At 47.2% G+C, this 19,333-nt stretch overlaps 1 protein-coding gene across 9 annotated transcripts in view; it reads right to left on the bottom strand.

Annotated features, from left to right (window-relative positions):
* Positions 1 to 19,333, bottom strand: part of TRIM9 (tripartite motif containing 9) — a 77,837-nt gene that overhangs the window by 18,952 nt on the left and 39,552 nt on the right. For 3 of the 9 annotated variants that reach the window (XM_078384251.1, XM_072986893.2, XM_072986894.2), the window contains exons 4-7: positions 9,684 to 9,794; positions 7,992 to 8,145; positions 4,870 to 5,027; positions 3,557 to 3,695 (exon numbers count right to left, since the gene is read on the bottom strand). In XM_078384251.1, the coding sequence (XP_078240377.1) occupies positions 3,557 to 3,695; positions 4,870 to 5,027; positions 7,992 to 8,145; positions 9,684 to 9,794 (562 nt within the window). Of the gene's footprint in view, positions 1 to 1,865; positions 2,061 to 3,556; positions 3,696 to 4,869; positions 5,028 to 7,991; positions 8,146 to 9,683; positions 9,795 to 19,333 lie in introns of all 9 variants that reach the window. The other 6 variants (XM_072986889.2, XM_072986891.2, XM_072986890.2 and 3 more) reach the window with 3 other exon arrangements.

Genomic DNA, 19,333 nt, shown 5'->3' with positions numbered 1-19,333 from the left:
GACCTAACTACTTTTTACATCGAAATATAAATGTAACTTGATTATACGCTGGTTGAAACCTCTCCTCCGCCCCATCCACTACTTGCTTCCAAGCTCTGATGCCTACTAACAATTATGAGGGGAGATTTTAACCCTTTCTTTCCCTCCTCCTGTGAAGCCTGCTTTTTTTCCCATTGGAAAGTTCCACTAAACCTTAGGAAGAATTACCTAGTGGTCAGAGCCCTTTGACCCCCCACGTCCGGAGGGGGTGGGCAGGCTCCCCTTCACTGGAGATTGTTGAGCAGAGGCTGGACCTCCACCGGTCAGGGACTGCTTTTCAGGTGTGGATTTCCTGCACCGCCCGGGGGGCTGGACTGGATGGCCCTTGGGGGTGGTGGTGGTTCCTTCTAATCCTCCAGTTTATGATCTCCATCCTAGCATCATCTTTGGACCGGAAGTCCATTCTACAGATCCTAAGAGACTTTGTAAACTCTCTCGTAAGGAAGCCCTTGGAAAGACCACTTAGAGCCCCTCAGCAGCTGTAGCAAATTCCAAATGGACTCTCTCGTTCTGTGGATATTCAGAATTCAACCCACAATGTCCTTTTCCCCGCAGCCCACGGCGTTATTGAAAGTGGGACCCTAACATGAGGAAAGCTCTGGCTAAAAGCAAGCTAATGTATTCTCAAAGGCTTTCATGGCCGGGATCGGATGGTTGGTTGTGGGTTTTTCGGGCTCTTTGGCCGTATTCTGAAGGTTGTATGGAAGCTCGGATTTCGCATCCCATTCTTGTGCATTGCAAACAACTACAGGATACTCACAAAAATGTAATTACAGTGGTGCCTCGCTAGACAGTTACCCCGCATGACAGTTTTTTCGCTAGACATTGACTTTTTGCAATCGCTATAGTGATTCGCAAAACAGTGATTCCTATGGGGGAATTTCGCTGGACAATGTTTGGTCCCTGCTTCGCAAACCAATTTTCGCTAGACGACGATTTTGACAGCTCCCTCCACGCTCGCAAAACAGGTAATTTCGGGACCTAAGCTTCGCAAGACAGCTATTTAAACAGCTGATTGGCGGTTCGCAAAGCGGCTTTCCTATGGCCGATCTTCGCTAGACAACGACGATTCTTCCCCATTGGAACGCATTAAACAGGTTTCAATGCATTCCAATGCAGAAATGCTTTTCGCTAGATGATGATTTCCCTAAACAGCAATTTCAATGGAACGGATTATCATCGTCTAGCGAAGCACCACTGTACTTATGAAAAACCCTTCTAGAAACAATTGAAATTCCACTTTTCTTATTAGTATTTTCAACCTTTTTCGTACCTACAACCTTCCATATGACCTTCAGAACAAGCCAAAGAGAGCCCGAAAAACCCACAACAACCCTAAAAGCACGCTGTTGCTCTGAAAGGCACCACAAAATCCTTGGTCCTTTTTACAGAAGAGGCTTTCCAACGGGGCATTCACGGGGTGATGGCTAGGGAGGGACCCCTCCACAGCAACACAGCCAGCCTGTCCACAGTAGCTGACCTCTTGGAGGCTTGCCTGGCGGTGGAGCTCAGCCACCTACGAACTAACCGCACAGACACACACACACACACAGGTCACACACAGGTCTATAGATGATCAGAGTTTCCTTCCCGGCGGACAGCTGGACGACATGGACAGCTCCCTCCCCTCTTGCACGAATAGCATGGGCAGCGGAGGAAAAGGAGAGGAGAACCCCTCCAGAAAAAAAAAAAACAACAAATGCAGGAAGGAGAAGCGAGAGCGAAACCAGCCACAGAAACAAGAACCGAACCCCAAAACAAGAAAAATGGGGGAACATCCAGAAGCACAGCTCAACGGCAACGCCAGGCACGCTTGGCTCACCCACCGGCGGAGTGCAAAGACTGCAGGGAAGAGTGTAAGCTCATTTGGTGGGACGAGGATCTGAGCTCAAAGTACGAAGAGCGCCCGGGGAAGCTGTTTTGCAGGTTAAGGGTGGAAGACGAGAAGGGGCCCGATCGACGGAGCTGCTGCCTTTCCAAAGGCACCGGGAAGGTCAAGGCCTGCTCCTCAGGTTCCGAGTCTAGACAAGACGTAAGAGCAAGGCAAAGGCAAGGTCAGGCGCCCGGTTGGGAAGCCTTTTACCTGAGAGGCGACCACCGGGCCCCGGTGCTAAGCGCCCCTCCCTGTGCAAACGCCATTCGGCGGAAGTGAAAAAACGGGCAGCGTGAAACAGCACGCACGCGCGCACTCCCTACGGCCAGGCAAGAGCAGAACATAATGATCTTCAGAGAGTGGACTCTTGGCAGAATTTGGGGAAATGACCATCTTTATATAAAAAAACAAAAAACAAAGATTAGTCCCAGGACTTTTCAGTTTCACCATACTAGCTGGTGGGTTTTTGGGGAAAAAAAATACCCTTTCCAAGATTTGAATGACAGGTTCCTCCCGCCTTGTCGTTTTACCGCCAGGATAAGCTCCTAGTCCTTATTAAGCAAGAAAAAAATGGGGGAAATGTTGCAGAAGAATTAGTACTTGTGGACCGCATGATTTCCTCCTCCTTCTGGGACTTTCCCCACAGCTTCAGGTCCAGGATTTGACCAAAGAAGGGAGACAGAAGTTTTGATAGATAAAGACACAGTAACATTTTAATACTGCCCCCAACACCCTCATTATAACAATCATTATTATTATCTTTTTGGGGGGATATATCTTACAAAGGGTTCCTTCTAGCCTCTAAGCAACTGTTGAACTGTTTGCCACTGATACCTTTTCATCACTGCCACAATCTGCACATGAAACATATTGAGGGAGAGAATCTGGACCACGGAGGAATATATGAGAGAGACCTGTCGGCCATTGTGCGGTTATTCCAGGTGATGCTCTGGAGACCTCTCTCGTTTTTATTACATGAGCCGTTTTCTAGCCCTCCTCCTGCAGAAGCGCTCACATGTTGCTGCACAGCCTGATCCAGAAGGGTTAGCCCCGTATGACGCCTGCAAGGGATTCTCAAGGGTCTCTGTTGCTGTTTTATTAACTGAGTGATTGTTCTAGTCCTCATTGTGCAAGGGTAGCTGGGACTTTTTGGAGCTGATACTCCCTGCAGCTGATCCTCCAGGAGGAGGAAGAGTAAGGGGAGGAGGACAAGTGGTTAGGAATCCAATTTGAAGAGAAGCAGAGAAGAGAAAATGGATCACTTTAGGTATATCTAACTTACACCCTTTCCAAAGTGTTGTTTACTTTGATAGTAGGTTTTCCCCCTCCTCTCAAAATCGTGACCAGTCCTAAATTGTGCACCCGCAAAGCTATCCTCTCCACCAGTGATTGGTGACTCCAATTTCAGGGGTTCAAGAATCCATTCCGGGTTTTCGTTTGCCCTTCAAAGACCTGTCCCAGAAGCTGAGCTCTAACCTCAAACAAGCTCAACCCTTTGTAGAACTTTTGCATGGTGCACACGAAAACCTGGGCTGGATTCACAGCCCTCCCTGGAACCGGGAGTCGTCAACTGTCACTGGCTGCTGTTGCTGGGTTGCAGAGGTGGCTGTGTGGGGCCACCTCTTGAAGGAAGCCTCCACTCACCCTCTGAAGTCTGCAGGACCAGCGTCTTGCTGTACGGGCTGACCCCACTTTTGTTGAACGCCTTGACCCGGGCGCTGTAGGTGCTGTTGAAGTGCAGCCCGTCTACGGTGCACATGGTCTCCTTCCCGACATACACCTCCTAAAAAGCAAGCAGAAGAGGCTGCCTTAACCGGGAGTCCAGAGGTTGGCTCCTCTTGCAGTCCAGAGGCATGGAATTGTTTTGGGCATCACCCATGGAAAGTGGCTTTACAACACACCAGTCTTTATATGGAGGAGGCCATGGAGGAACCTTCTACTCCAAGCATGTTTTAAGTCTCTTGTGGATTGCTTGCTAACTATGAGGGCCCCCCGGTTGTCTTCAGGACCAGGCCGACAAGCCATGGGCCTTCTGGACAACCCTGCAACATTCTGGTGGCACCTTGCTCAGTCGAGAACAACGGCTACCTGCCAGCAAATCTCCGTCTTCGACCCCAGCATAGCCAGGGACCTGCATTGGGCGACTTCCGAATTGCAGTTCACCCTTAAATTGGTCTACTGTGGCTTGGAAGGGGGTGTAACGCGAGCAAAATCGTTCCTTTCCACCCTTTCCCCCCTTTGCCGTCGCCAATCATATCTACGGTTCATCAAATCGGTCCAAAGTTAGGGTGATCCTTTCCAGGATTTTCTGGGTATGCAGCGCTCGGAGGCGGTTTGCTCGCCTGCTTTCCCGAGGTCGCGCTTGGACCACGCCACCTGCCCAGGAAACCCAGACTCACTCCCGGGAAACAAACCCCTGACCTCGTCAGATCCTCCAACTCACCGAGCTAAGCAGGCAGCTCTATGTAGAACTGTCTTGAAATACAAACCACTTCCGCCCGACTTCTCCTGCTGTGGCTCTTTCAGAACTCAATATTTTCAGCTCAGGGTTTTGTTTTAAGGAAAAGAAGCAAACACAGTAGACTGCCCATAATGTTAAAAGCACTCCCTGGATGGTTTGCAATTTTCATTAGGCAGGCGACACATTGTCCCCCCAGTGAGCCTGGTACCAACCTCAGAAGGATGGAAGGCTGAATTGCTACTTGAGTCTGTTGGAATCGAATATGGATCTTGTGAGCAGAGTCTCAACTGCAAGACTGCAGTTTAACCGCTGCACCACAAGGTGGATCTTCGTGAATCTACCTGTAAAAGGGACCTCCAGCTTCCACTTCCTCTACGTCTTGCAGAGGGTCAACATCTGGTCCATGGAGTTTCCTGACTCTCTCCCTCCCTCCTTCCTCCCGGTCCGCTCAACGTCTCTGCTCCCAGCCATCTGGACGCCTCTCCGTCCTGCTTACCCGGAACTGACCGCCATTCCCATCGTCCAGCTCCAGGATGTATCCTTCCACCTGCACGGTAGACAGAGGCGGCTGTTTCCACGACAAAGTGGCACTGTTGTTGTGGGTGCAACACTCTTCCAGTTGCAGGATCGGGGGCGCCGGCACTGGGGAGGAAGCTGAACAGAAGTTAGTATAACCCTGATGTCTTCCACTCGGCCCGGGAGAAACGGGGGCCTTCCGGTTCGGCAAGACTTGGCTTAGCGATGGAGTGGGAGAGATAAGACATGAGCACACAAGCCGCCTAAGGACAGCAACGACAGAAATAACAGCAAGCATCCGTCCTCAGCACTGTCTCTGATTGGATGATGCAAGATTAGGAAGATCGCCATCAGGACAGGATTGTGGCTGGAATATCTGGAAGTCACTTAACAGACTTCAAAGCAAAGCAGGAAGACAAAAGACTAATCAAGTGAAATGGAGCTTCTTGGATGCAGGACAAATATTCTGTGACTGTGGAGAAATTCAATCAATGCAGCACTGACATGGATTAAATTTATGTCCCATATCAGAACAGAAGATCTAGCAAATGGCTAAGAGAACGCCATTAAAGTAGCCCGCTTCTGGTTAAAAACAGTTCAATCTTTTTTATCATTTTTAATTTGTTTGACCTTTATATTTCAGATACTGTACGCCTATAATTTTAAATTTTGCCATGCTCTGATTTGAATAAAGAGAAAAAGGGATGTGAATAACCCTCAGTCAATTCCAACCGCTTCCTCTGATCCTCCTTTGTGAGACATTGTGAAACACTGTTTTCATTTCCTGCTTGGAAAGTCATACGCATTTTTGTACATATTTTCCCAATGAAAGCACCTATGTGTGCATTTTCAACTGTTCCGTCTTTTTAAAAGTACGCACAGCTTTATGTACAGTAGGATCCCTGTATCCGCGGGATCAGTATTCATGGTTTCATTTATCCGCAGTCTGAAAATATTAAAAACATTAAAAGGAAAAAAACTAGAAACATGTATTTCCATGGTGTATTTACCAGAACAGGACAATAGAGGGAGTCAGAGACCATCCTATATATTCTCCTTTCTGTAATACATAACATGATCTCTGCCTCCCTCTGGTGGCCATATCTGATAAATATACCAAGATTTTTCTTTTATTTTACCATGCTATGTATAGTGTTTGTTATTATCCACAGTTTTCAGTGTCCATGGGGGAGTTGGAACCAATCCCTCATGACAACAGGGGTATTCATACTCTACTGTTTTCTTACTTCTTCAAAATGTACTCTTAGACGATGTGGAATTTTTAGGAAGTATATATTACTGAAACAGTGACGTCTACATTGGCTCGGGCATGTCGCGAGAATGGCTGATTGTCAGATTCCAAAGGATCTCCTATATGGAGAATGAGTGCAGGGAAATCGCCTCAGAAGGAGACCACAGCTGTGATACAAGGATATCTGCAAGCGGGATCTGAAGGCCTTAGGAATGGACCTCAACAGATCAGAAACCTTGACCTCCGAGTGTTCAGCCTTGAGGCAGGGGGTGCATCACGGCCTCTCCCAATTTGAATAAGAGACCTTTGTCCAGCAGGCCGAGGCAAAGAGGTCCTCCCGAAACCAGCAAAACCAGGGAGGCAGATTGTATTTTGTCTTCAGTGTGGAAGAGATGGTCACTCTCGAATTGGCCTTCTCAGCCCCACTAGATGCTGTTCCAAGTCCTCCATACAGAGCACGTTACCACCGTCTCTCAAGACTGATGGATGCCTAATCTACTCTTAGACTTTAAAATATGATTTCCAGGACAAGGTCGATTCTGTCTCACAACAAATCTTGAGAGCTAGGGAATGGATATTTCAATGAAGAACCTCCATGTAAACCCATCCCCAGACTAGGTCAAGATGTACCGTCAACTCACTGATGTGAGTCAAAACTCATTGTTTTGCTTCCAGAACAATTAGGTTGGAACCTTTTGAGATATTTTGAGCGGCTTTGTGATTTTTCAAGAATATTTCCATAAAGTAAAAGATAGAAAAGCCACATTGCTCATCAAGTGACCAAAACAATAGGTAAAGTATTGCTGTACCCCAGCCCCACCACGTTCTAAACTCCGGGTGACCTCCACAGGCTGGAATGCTGGATCCCAATCCGAATTCAGCCAAGACTCCTCGCCCAAAGGCCCACAGACCTTGCTGAGTGTGAACAAATGAGCTGAAGCTTCTTTTGTTTCACCAGATCTGGAGCATGGGCGCACAGGCTGAAATCCTGTTGCTCAGCCTAATAAGTCACGCTAGAGCAGACCCATTGAATGAGTGGGGATTCAGGGAGTCAGCGTCTCTGTAAATTCCATGGATTCACATGAACCTATCCTAGCTGTGACTTACTATGCAAAGCCAATGATTCCCAAGCTTGGCTCACCGTGGTGCTCCTGGACTGCGATTCCCAGCAGCCTTCACTACCAGCTGTGCTAGCTGGGGTTTCTGGGAGTTGCAGTTCGAGAGCACTGGGGTGGCCCAAGGCTGGGGGAACCCCTGATTTACGTGACCAATGTACCAAACAGCCTGTTTTCATCTCACTGTGCTAGAACTCTGCTTTTAGTATGCTGGGAAAAAGAACCGCCAATACAGTGTGTTACACATTATCAAGTCACTTCCAACTTAACGGTGACCCTCATGTGATCTTTCAAGCTACTGGGAGATATTTAAAGAGTGGTTTTCCCCAGTGTTCATGGCTGATTTAAACACAGGTCTAAACACGGAAAAGGAACCCTATTCCGATATTTTATCCACTATTGACAAGTGCACCTTGGTACCCCAAAATTTATTTATTTTTATTTTATTACATTTATACCCCGCCCATCTAGACAGATAGTCTACTCTGGGTGACAGCTTGGGTAGCAAAGTAACTTGCTACCCAAAATGTAACTTGCTACATGTCTTATTCCCCAGCAGACAAGCAAAGACGTTACGCTGGACCAGCAAGCGCTGTCCTGCCCCCTCCCTGACACAATTTAATTGTGTGTCTTGTCTTTACTGCACTTTTGATGCACTTAAACTTCATTTCGTTTCATTTCGGCCTGTGTTCCTAGCCATGAGCCCGGTCACAAAGCACCCATGAATGCATTTACTTTTCATCTGCACGAAGTCGAGCTGATGGATGGACTGCAGCAAGGGGGCGCTATCCAGGTTGAGATCAAAGTCCGTTGTCATCCTCGGGGAGAGCGTCCCTTTCCCCCACTGGTCCTCGGTCAGGTGAACCCTTCGGATCAGAGCATCAGAGATCTGATGGCAAAGAACAGCAGACAATCAGTGTACAAGGTGACACAGCGGCGGAGAAGCCAAGGAGAAAAGCATTATAGGGGAAAAACAAGCTAATAAAAATGAAAAGAACAAATGAAAAAGACAAAAACGTTGTGGCACCTAATCTGTTCCAATGCTATTTTAATACAGTACTGGATGCTATTGGTCTCTACCACTCCCTCTAGTGGTCCATTCTGGTAACTTCACCTTTGGAAATAAATACAGTATTTCTAGGATTTCTCTTTTAATACAGTGGTGCCCCGCATAGCGACGTTAATCCGTTCCAGATTAATCGTCGCTATCCAGAAACATCGCTAAACGGAACTAAAAACCCCATAGGAATGCATTAAACAAAGTTTATGGGGCGAAAACTCACCATTCAGCGAAGATCCTCCATAGCGCCGCCATTTTCACCACCTCGGTAAGCAAGGAAACCGCGCGAAAATGCTTGTGGTGGCCACTTTGGGCACCCAGTGGCCATTTTGGAACCGCTGATCAGCTGTTCTAAAAACATCGCAATGCGAAGATCAGTAAGCGAAACACTTACCAATCATCGCAATGCGACAGTTTCCCATTCAAAACATCGCAATAAGATCGCATTAGCGATCGCAAAAAATAGATCACTATACGGATTCGTTGTTAAACGGTGCGCTCGTTATGCGAGGCACCACTGTATTTTTAATAATTTCAGACCATTGAGAAGTGAATCAGCTGATACTGATCCCGCAGATATGGGGGTCCTATTGTATTTTAATGTGAGCTTTCACGGGCAAGTCCACTTCCTCAGACATAATATGAGATAATCACATGAGAAATATTTATACATGGCATAAAAATACAGGGATTGTGGTTGGCTGGTTGGTTAGAAAATCAATGGGTATTTAACTGTAAGGTGATAGCCTCTTTGATATACAGAAATATTCCATTAATGGTTGTGCTGTAAAGGATGCAGGAAACTCTGTCAGGAATAACAATGGTAGAACAACCTGAATGTTAATTACCTGTATTCTGAAGAGAATGGTCTTTTAAAGTTTCTAATGACCTTTTCTTTTATAGGAGATAGTCTGGGGTAATTCACACATCACAATTCACACAATGACGTGTGAATTAACTCAGGCAATAGATGACCTGAAGAGCAACATGGCAATGAATTAAGACACTTTGGTTTATCTTTTTTTAATGGATCTGTTAAGAAGGAAAAATATATCTAGCAGATATAATGCAGTACAATTATGGTAGTGTTCATATTTTGCAGTGCCCTAAAAAGCCTTGGTTTATATTCAGTCCATTGAGATGGGTGATTCGCATGTGTATATATTTTATCTCAGCTGGCTTTCTCTGGATTCTTGTCCTGTAGTTTCTTTTTTCTGGAATGGCCACTTTTAGATCATGTGTAGAATGTCCTGGTAAATTAAAAGTCACATAAAATGGGTTTCTGTGTGTTTTCCCCAGGAGCAAAAGGAACCCTATAGTTTCACTGAGAGCACAAAAAGATAAATTAGGAAGGGGAAAGCACAAACCTGTAGGAATCCACTAGGATCGTTCTCCTTGATGACTTCCAAACAGTATTCCATGAGACCTGTTGTCTGACGCAGCTTCACGGTACAGTGAGAGATCTGATCACGCACCACCTGGAATGAGAAAGAGAGAGAGAGAGAAAGAGAGAGAGAGAGATCAAACACATTCCGACAACTCCAGGAACACATTATTGCCTATGAGTGGATGCTAAGCAGGGCTGCGCCTAGTTAGAACTTGGAGGGGAAAGTCGAACAGAGATCTTAAGCTGAGAGAAGCACAGAATGGGGACTGAAAACTTGGAGAGCCACTGCTGCCGACCAGAGTTGGCAGTATATAGCTTGCCAGCTCCCCAGGGCACTCTACAAATATGGGAGGTAGTAATAAAGTGATGGTTGGAGAATATATTTCAGTTTCGTAAGACCAGCGTTGCAGGAAAGCCAAAGAATCATCTCTTCCTCTGGCACCCTCCTGTCTCCCCCATGAATTTGGCACTGTACCCAGGAACCAGGGGATAAAAATGGCACAGCAATCTTTTCTAACACACCATCCCCACCCTGTCTTTTAATGGTGTAAGCTGCCTTGTATCATTTTAAGGAAGAAAAGTGGGGTAAAAATATTGGAAGGAAGGAAGGAAGGAAGGAAGGAAGGAAGGAAGGAAGGAAGGAAGGAAGGAAGGAAGGAAGGAAGGAAAGAAGGAAAGAAGGAAAGAAGGAAAGAAGGAAAGAAGGAAAGAAGGAAGAGAGAGAGAGAGAGAGAGAGAGAGAGAAAGAAAGAAAGAAAGAAAGAAAGAAAGAAAGAAAGAAAGAAAGAAAGAAAGAAAGAAAGAAAGAAAGAAAGAAAGAAAGAAGAGTATCACAGCCAGAAATGTAGTTTTTGAAGAGGTGGCCATGTTAGTCTGCACTCGCACATTAGACCAAAACAAAAGTAAAATAAAAAAATAATGACGAGAGATCAGCTCTTCTTCCTCAAATACAGAAATGGCACTGTTGGGTACTTCCTCCCAAGACATGGGCGTGGGGGGGAGCATCTAGAGAGCATTCGGGCTGGGGAGGATGACGGCTTCCCTGAACCTTTCACATCAGGCCGTTGAGCCCTCCTGAGCGGTCTCTCTGTTGTCCGTCTTCCAGTTTCGAAGGCTGGATGCGTCCCTGGGGACCGTCCTTCTCATGATCCGACACACTCTCCCTCCCCCTCGCAGCGCTGAGCTCCCAGTGACGCCAGCACAGCTTCTGTGCACAGAAGAGTGTAATTGCTGTTCATGCTGAAGAGCAGAAATCTGCCAGGGAGGGAATTAGACCAAGCCTTTCCAGCCCTTGGCAGGGGATATAATTCACTGTCAAAAGACCAAAGCACAGCAGCCCGCCCCAAGCGATTCCCAAGCCCCCTCAGCCCTTCCCACCCAAGTGACCCAAATCCCATTGATATTCCCAGCGAGAGTAGACCCTCTCACACAGAGCCAGTTGCTGAAAAGTGAGTCAACGAAGACATTAAAGTCCTGTTGATTTAGGGATTCTACTCTAGTGGGAGTTATCCATTGGAACTGGGTTGTAAAAATTGTCTCTACAAATGCACAAAACTGAAACCTACAGCGAGTGCTCCTGTTTTGTGTGGACTACTAAAATGGAGAAGCACCGAATGGGTTTAATGTATTCGCGAAGGCTGAATGGGTTATTTGCATCTTTCTGAGCAATCAAATTAGTTTATTTTATTTATTGAAGTTACTTATGTCCCACCTTTCTTCCCATAGGTTGCACGTACACACACACACACACACACACACACACACACACACACACATGTAACCGCAAACTATCTCAGGTTAAAGACCGTCTGGTGGTATCACACAGGAAAACATTCTAGACACTAAGATGTTTTCCACAAATTGTGTAAAGCCTGACCCCAAAGAAGCACATGGTATCTTGCTGTCTTGCTGGAAAGGAGATTCTTTGGGGGAGGGGGGCGTGCGTTTTTGCATGCGTGTGTGCATGCATAAGAATTCTCAATCGAATGTCCAGATGGCCTGTTGTCTGAATTGTAAATGAGACTGAAAAAATTCCTTCATATCCCTGGTTCATCTCTTGGTGAGCTTCCAAATCCGCCATGAACTGCTGAGGGGCTCAAAGTAAGGGCTCATATTTCCTTCCCACAGGTCCTGCGGAGGCCTGTGGCGGTTTTGGGGTAAGCCAATTGAGTAACACCCTCCTGAGCCCCATCCGAGCCCGGCTGTCCACTGTTCCTCCTGGAAAAGAGGGAAGCTTTCCTGACCACTGAAGAAGAACAAGAAGCATGGAATCATGAGGTTTCTCTATGAAACAAAAGATACAGGGAGAAACCGTCTCAGAATTGTCAGAATATAGAAATTTTGGAGGCCTGAACCTGAATAAATGTATCATTAACGAGCTGCCATTGTGCACAGATGTGAGTATGCTGAATCATTCTGAAGATGATGCAATGTCTGGAAATAAGAAGAAGACCAGGTGCAAAGGATGAAGTCATCTGTCTTCTGATTGGACTAGAAATGCCATGTACATGTATTTAAGTGAACAGTGTCTTTGTATCTTCCTCTTCCTTCTTCACCATTTGCTGCTGTGCACTATGTCCATTTGTATAAAGAGTTCCTGCCATGCTGATGTGATGCCTGCCTGTAAATACTTGTAAATACAACCGCCTTGCAAAAGAAGAAGAACTTGTAATTGTCTTCAATAACCCTGCGTTTTTCCTGTCGCCAAATCCCTGACAAGGATGACTGGAGTAGATAAGAATAAATAGTCTCTTTATTAAGTGGTAAAAAGGTTTAAAATTTTTTCTTGCTTAACGTGTTTCAGCAGAGCCTTCCTCAGAAACAAAATTTTTATATTTCTCTGGTCTGTATCAGCTCCGAAGCTCATCAGGAATCATACACAATGTTTTATTCTAAGATGTTGAAGATTCCGCACGTGGAGCTGATTCTTCTATATAGTGGACATCCAACCCAGTTGAGGAAGAGGTCTCAGATTTTATTCTGAATCTGCATTCAAAAGGATACTTGAATTTGCAACTCGACAAGGAACGTCTGTACTGGTGCTGCCACCGACACCTTGAGCGCACAAACGTTAGCATTTTGTTATTGTTATAATCGCTCCTGTGGTCTGTTATCGAACCGTGAATAAGAAAAGACTCATTTTGTGAAATTGTGTTTGCAAAGATTATCAATATGACTCTAAGTAAGCAAATAACCCCATAGAACACTCATCAGGTGAAATGGGGTGAGGAGTTTGTTCTATGTTGTTGCAATACTGGAAGCAGACAGTAGGGGGGGATCACACACAGTTTTCCTCCCCTGCGATGGAGGAAGAGATAATTCAGGTTTAGGGCTTCATGATGATGCTTCCAAGGAAGGATGATGCTGGGCGCTACACATCCCTCTCTCGGCTGTATGTGGATACAAATCTCAGGGAGACCTTTTTAAAAACAAGCATCTGACCCATTTTTCTTTTCCTTGTCTGGGAGTCTGCTGACGATCACAATTATGACATCTGCAAATGGCCAAACCCAAAGCAGGACAGATTTGAAACCAGACAAAGTTCATGAACTCCTTGGAGGTTTAAATGGGAAAACAGGCGAATCCCACAAAATTATGCCTCGTGTGGTTTCTCCTTGGCTTCAGAACTGACCCCTCAAAGCTTGCCATGAATCGTGGACGTTAAGAAGCCTAAGGTTGCATTTTTCAGCGGTTCGCCAGTGGAAACAAGAAAGACTTTGGGGTCACCCCAGGGATCAACATCATTAAGGCGATTCTGTGGGGCTAGACTCCAGAAAAGCGTATCTCAAATAAAACCCGCTAGACTGTTCGTTTGCCGCATGGCTCTCGTCTCGGTCTTGCTACAACTGACAAAATACAGCTACTGGAAGCATCTCCTGTCGAACGTAAGGATGCAAATTCCCTCTGTGGGGCCAAGATAAGCGTTTCTGCCTTCTGTGGGCGCCCCCCGGGAACGCTCTCCTAGGAGACGAGCCCCGAACGCTGGCTTGCAAGATCACCGATACGGGATGAGGGAGGGCACAGAAGCATCTTTTATCTCCTTATCTTCTTTTCGGCTTAAGCTGAGATTCCTGTACTGTACTCCTGATGATGAGATCGCTCACGCCTTCTCCCTTCCAAGTCCACGCTTTCAGAATATTACTGGAGGAGCCACCATCTGCTACCCGCAGACACCGCCCCGGGTACATAAATCACAGGCTGGCGGCTGCTTTCCTGCAGCTCCGTTGAGGCGGAAAAAAGCGACCAGCACACACGGAAGGGTCGAGAGGGGCTCACGCTCTGGGCCTGCCCAGATGTGGAGGGGTCGCTTGAGCATCCCCGAGAGACCCTTCCACTCTTCTCAAGGAGCAGAGCTTCTTGCCAACCGGGGCAAGGCAGAGCTGGGAGAAGCGACTCGTCTGGCGTACATCTCCCAGAATTCCCCCACTTAACATGGCTGCCATCCACGCTGCCTTAGGGGATTCTGGGTGGTGTTAACCCAAGAAATGCTCCCCCAACGGTGGCGCTGGATCCAGACCAGGGATGGTTCTCTTCCACCTTCCAGCTCCTCCACTCTCAGCCTCCTCAAGGGCCTCTGAGCATGTCCAAAGAGCATGTCTTCAAACCAAAGGGTGCTGTTTCCAAGAAAAACTGAGCCCCCAGTTTCCCCACACTTGTGGCATGCAGAATGAGGCCCTTCGGCTTTAATCCCCAGCTTGTGAGCCACACACCAAGGCCCTCAGGTCGTAGCAGGACCTATTCAGACTGGTGCTGGGCACCAGTCATCCTTCTTGGGCAACGGCTGGCCAAGGAATGAAAGCACCCATTTAGACCACACCCTGCCACTCTTTGTGGCCTTCATAGAGCTCACAAAGGCCTTTGATCTGGTTGGCAGGGATGGCCTTTTTAAAATACTTCCCAAGATTGGATGTCCACCTTGACTCCTTAACATCATCAGGTCCTTTCATGAGGGAATGAAGGGCACTGTAGTTGTTGATGGCTCAACATCAGATCCCTTTGACATCCCAAGCAGAGTGAAACAGGGCTGTGTCCTCGCGTCGACCCTGTTTGGGATCTTTTCTGCTGTCATGCTGAAGCAGGCCTTTGGAACTGCAACAGAAGGTCTCTGTCTCCAGACTAGATCAGATGGAAAGCTCTTTAATCTCTCTAGATTGAGAGTGAAGACAAAAGCCCAACTGAAATGCATACGGGACATCCTCTTTGCCGACGATGCAGCCATTGTTGCCCACTCTGCTGAAGACCTCCAACAACTCATGAATTGTTTTAGCAACGCCTGCCAAGACTTTCGACTAACAATCAGCCTGAAGAAAACACAAGTCATGGGCCAGGGCGTGGACTCACCTCCCTCTATTACCATCTCCATGCAAGAATTGGAGGTTGTCCATGAATTTGTATACCTTGGCTCAACGATCTCTGACACCCTGTCTCTGGATGTCGAGCTGGATAAACGCATTAGCAAAGCAGCTACCATGTTATCTAGACTCACCAAGAGAGTATGGCTCAATAAGAAGCTGACGGCCTAGACCAAGATCCAGTTCTAAGAGCCTGTGTCCTGAGCACACTCCTGGACTGCAGTGAGTCCTGGACCCTTCATGCACGGCAGGAGAGAAAGCTGAACACGTTCCATATGTGTTGCCTCCGACGGATTTTTGGTATCACCTGGCAGGACAAAGTTCCAAATAGAGTAGTCCTAGATCGAGCGGGAATTTTCAGCATGCATACATTACTGAAACAGCGATGTCTATGTTGGCTTGAGAATGTCGTGAGAATGGCTGATGGTCAGATTCCAAAGGATCTCCTGTATGGAGAATTAGTGCAGGGAAATCACCCCAGAGGGAGACCACAGCTGCGATACAAGGACATCTGCAAGCGGGATCTGAAGGCCTTAGGAATGGACCTCCACAGAGGGGGAACCTGGACCTCTGAGTGTTCAGCCTGGAGGCAGGCGGTGCATCACGGCCTCTCCCAATTTGAAGAGACCCTTGTCCAGCAGGCCGAGGCCAAGAGGCAGTCCCGAAAGCAGCCAAACCAGGGAGCTGGACAGGGGACAGATTGTACTTGTCTTCAGTGTGGAAGGGATGGTCACTCTCGAATTGGCCTTCTCAGCCACACTAGACACTGTTCCAAGTCCTCCATACAGAGCATGATACCATGGTCTCTCGAGACTGAAGGATGCCTAATCTAAGCTATTTCTGATGAATTACTTTTGGCTAATGAATATTATAAATAGCTGTCAGAAAGTTGCTTTTTAGGTGAAAAATATGCAACAGCTAAGTTACTTAGGCATGGCAAGCAACACTTAAGTACTTTCAAGTTTTACTTTTTAAAGGTTTCCTTGGTGCAATAACAGAAGAGACCACTAGGAGGAACCAATGAGTATTTTTCTCGTGGGTTAGTAACTAGAATAGAATATGGTACACCATGGAACACAAGGGCAAGTAGCCACTTGCGTAGCATCACCTCTGCAGCAGGAATGACACATTACAGCGCATGCAAGCTGCATGCACCCTGAAATGAAAACAAAAACTGTTTAATTACAGTAGTGTCTATCTGCAGTTGATGGTGACATCATTCCCACGGTGGCATGCTACATGAAGATACTAGTGAACAGATTGCTTGCACAAGCAGAGCAACAATAGCAGCAACAGCAACCTGGCTGACAAGAAGTAAGGAAGTTCTTTCTAAAATGTAACTTTGCAAATTCTGGTTTCGCTCGGGATTTTACCGATTCGTTTAGTGATTTCAGGAAACATGCTCTGGGAACTTCTTGGACTCTGTCTTCCACCTCAATGCTGCACAGAGTTTGGCCAGGCTTGTGCCTGAATTGGAAGCATCTCAGCATCTTCTGGGCTAAGCAATCATCCAAAGCAGACCAAAGAGAAGGGAGACCAGATGGGCTCATTATCCAGAGGCGGCTGTTGAGCAACTAAGGGCTGAAGGCACATCAAGCTACATCCAACTCCTTTAAGAGAGCCCAAAGCTCATTATGAGCTTTGCAAAGCCATGGGCTGCCTCCTTCCTAGACACCACGTCCTGCCCTCACCGTAGCCCCACCCGTCTTTCTGATATAATCAGGACGAGCGGAGCACCACCTTCCTCAACCCAACAAGGAGTTGCCGGTGGGCCTGCCATGACATAAGGCCCGAGCGCTAAACCTGACAAGACTGGGAAGGGCAGAAATCACCATCTTGCGAACCACGGCTATCACTTACTTTTCTTTTTGTAGAAAGAATGTGTTAAGGCTCTAGTCCTCAAGGCTTCTGAATAACAGACCCCAAGGAAGGGTTGACAATACCTGGTGAAACCCGAGGCCACGTAACACACAGGACTGTGGTAGGGGGAAAAGGGAAAGGACGTCCCTGTTGATTCTGTGGGTTTTTTTTCCTCCAAGGCATTTGAGACCAACCACCGGCTTTCTCCTCGGGATATCTGACCCATATGATCTGAAGGCGCTGCGTTATGCTGGTTCAAGTCTTCTCTGGCTGTGCATTCCCAGAAAGGCAGGCTGCTTGCTGGCTATGGGGATTCTGAAAGTTGTAATCCAAAACCAATTTTTTCCCCTGAACTCTGGGTAAAGATCTACTTGATCTGATGAATGCAGTGTGGTTGGTCCAAGATCCAAATCCATCCGTTTGTTCAGGCATATTCCTGTTCCATCAAAGAGCTTTGGTTTATTCTGTAATGCACCCAGGAATTTTTATCCCATCAATTAATTAATTAATTAATTAATTAATTAATTAATTAATTAATTAATTCATTCATTCATTCATTCATTCATTCATTCATTCATTCATTCATTTAGCTGAATCTTGGAAAAGGTCCTTCCTTGGACTACAAGTCCCAGAATCAGCCAGACAGCATGGCTGCCAGGAAGACTCTTGGCATCGGAGGGCCAAGAAATTTTTTCCCCATATCTAATTTGGTTTCAACTGATGTTGTTAAGTGCCATCAAGTCTTCTCTGACTTATGGCAACCCTATGAAGGAGCTGTTTCCAAAATCTCCTGTCCCCAACAGCTCTTGCAAACTCAAATCTGTGGCTTCTTTCAGGTTGTCAGTCCATCTCATGTTTAATCTTCCTCTTTTCCTGTTGCCTCCCACCTTTCCCAGCATTATCTGTTTCCTTTTAAAGAGGGATATGGAAGGGGAGGAAAATCCACTCAAGTTTTGCTCTGAAAATATCTTGATGCTTGGACCATCAAAGAAGGAGAGAAGGAGGGTCTAAGCCCTGTGGGCTGATGTCTCCATGTGGGCACAGAAAGGAGGCAGGAAAACCTCTCAATTAAGCCACATTCTTCTTAACAGGGGAAATGCATTTGGCTGGATTGGACAGGAAGCCCCCCATGGAGGGTTTTAGGGTACCAGGAAAGACCCCCGGCTCCCACTGACCCCGTCAGGAGCAGTGACTCACTGCCCCCTTGCCCTGCCCATCCCAGGGAGATGCCACAAAAGCTCCCCCCCCCCCCCCCGTCTTTGCTCCGCTCACCCACTTCCCTTCCCTCATTCTCCAGCCCAGCCAGCCAGAAACCGCCTGGCCTGGAGTCACGGCCTTTCATCGGGAGAACCTGTGCACAATCACCCCCATCCCCGTGCATGTGTCGTGCACGAACCACCCTCCCCCCTCCAAGGTCAGTCCTCTGGGCTCCTCAGTTGCCTCTGGGCCCCTGGCAAGCCAGCCTCCATCATCCATCCAGCTGCTGTCTCTATGGCAACTGTTGCCATGGTGATTTCCAGGGCCCCCTCCCTCACGTGACCCAGGAAACCTTCTCCAAATCCATCCCAGCTCGCCAGCCACGGATTCTCTCGCACGCACTGGAGAGGGAGCTCAGAGAGAATTGTCGGGGCCGCCGGGAGAGAGAACAACCCTCTGGACCGGATCTTCCACCCAAGTGATCCTGTGGAAGTGTCCGACCCAGAGAGGCATTTACAGAAGGTCGGTCCAGAGGGGGATCTCCCTTGCACCTCTTTCCACATTTTAAAAGAGGGACACCAAAGTCTCCCCAAAGCCGAGCCGACAAGTGTTTGCGTCACGGATGGCTTGCAGCCCTGGGTTTTTATCCGAACATTGCAGAAGCAGCTCCCCAAGACGCCAAATCTTCTCCCCAAATTAGTTCAGCACTCTGAACAGCTCCTTTCCCACTCAGACTAAAAACGGGAGCGGATCCACTACCCGGTGACATCACAGCCACCAAGCCTGTCCGGCACATCCATCTTGACCGTTTATGAGGTTCCTCCAGCTTGGTTGTCACACCCATGCGCACAATCACGAGCACATGGGTGCGCAGTTATTTTCACATCGCTAAGCTTGGTTGTCACACCCATGCGTACAATCACGAGCACATGGGTGCGCAGTTATTTTCACACCGCTAAGCTTGGTTGTCACACCCATGCGTACAATCACGAGCACATGGGTGCGCAGTTATTTTCACACCGCTAAGCCTGGTTGTCACACCCATGCGTACAATCACAAGCACATGGGTGCGCAGTTATTTTCACACCGCTAAGGACTCTTCCCCACAAGCGATGTGAAATTGTAAAGAGCCTGTATTCCAGTGATTTCATAGCAAAAAGAGTGTCTGTTTTTCTGCTTTTTATGGTAGAAAAATCACTCAAAAGCCACAAAACAGAAATCT

This window comes from Pogona vitticeps, chromosome 1, assembly GCF_051106095.1.
Source record: "Pogona vitticeps strain Pit_001003342236 chromosome 1, PviZW2.1, whole genome shotgun sequence".
Taxonomy (NCBI): domain Eukaryota; kingdom Metazoa; phylum Chordata; class Lepidosauria; order Squamata; family Agamidae; genus Pogona; species Pogona vitticeps.
Note: the sequence above shows the minus strand (reverse complement) of the source record. Positions and strands in the feature narration are given on the sequence as shown.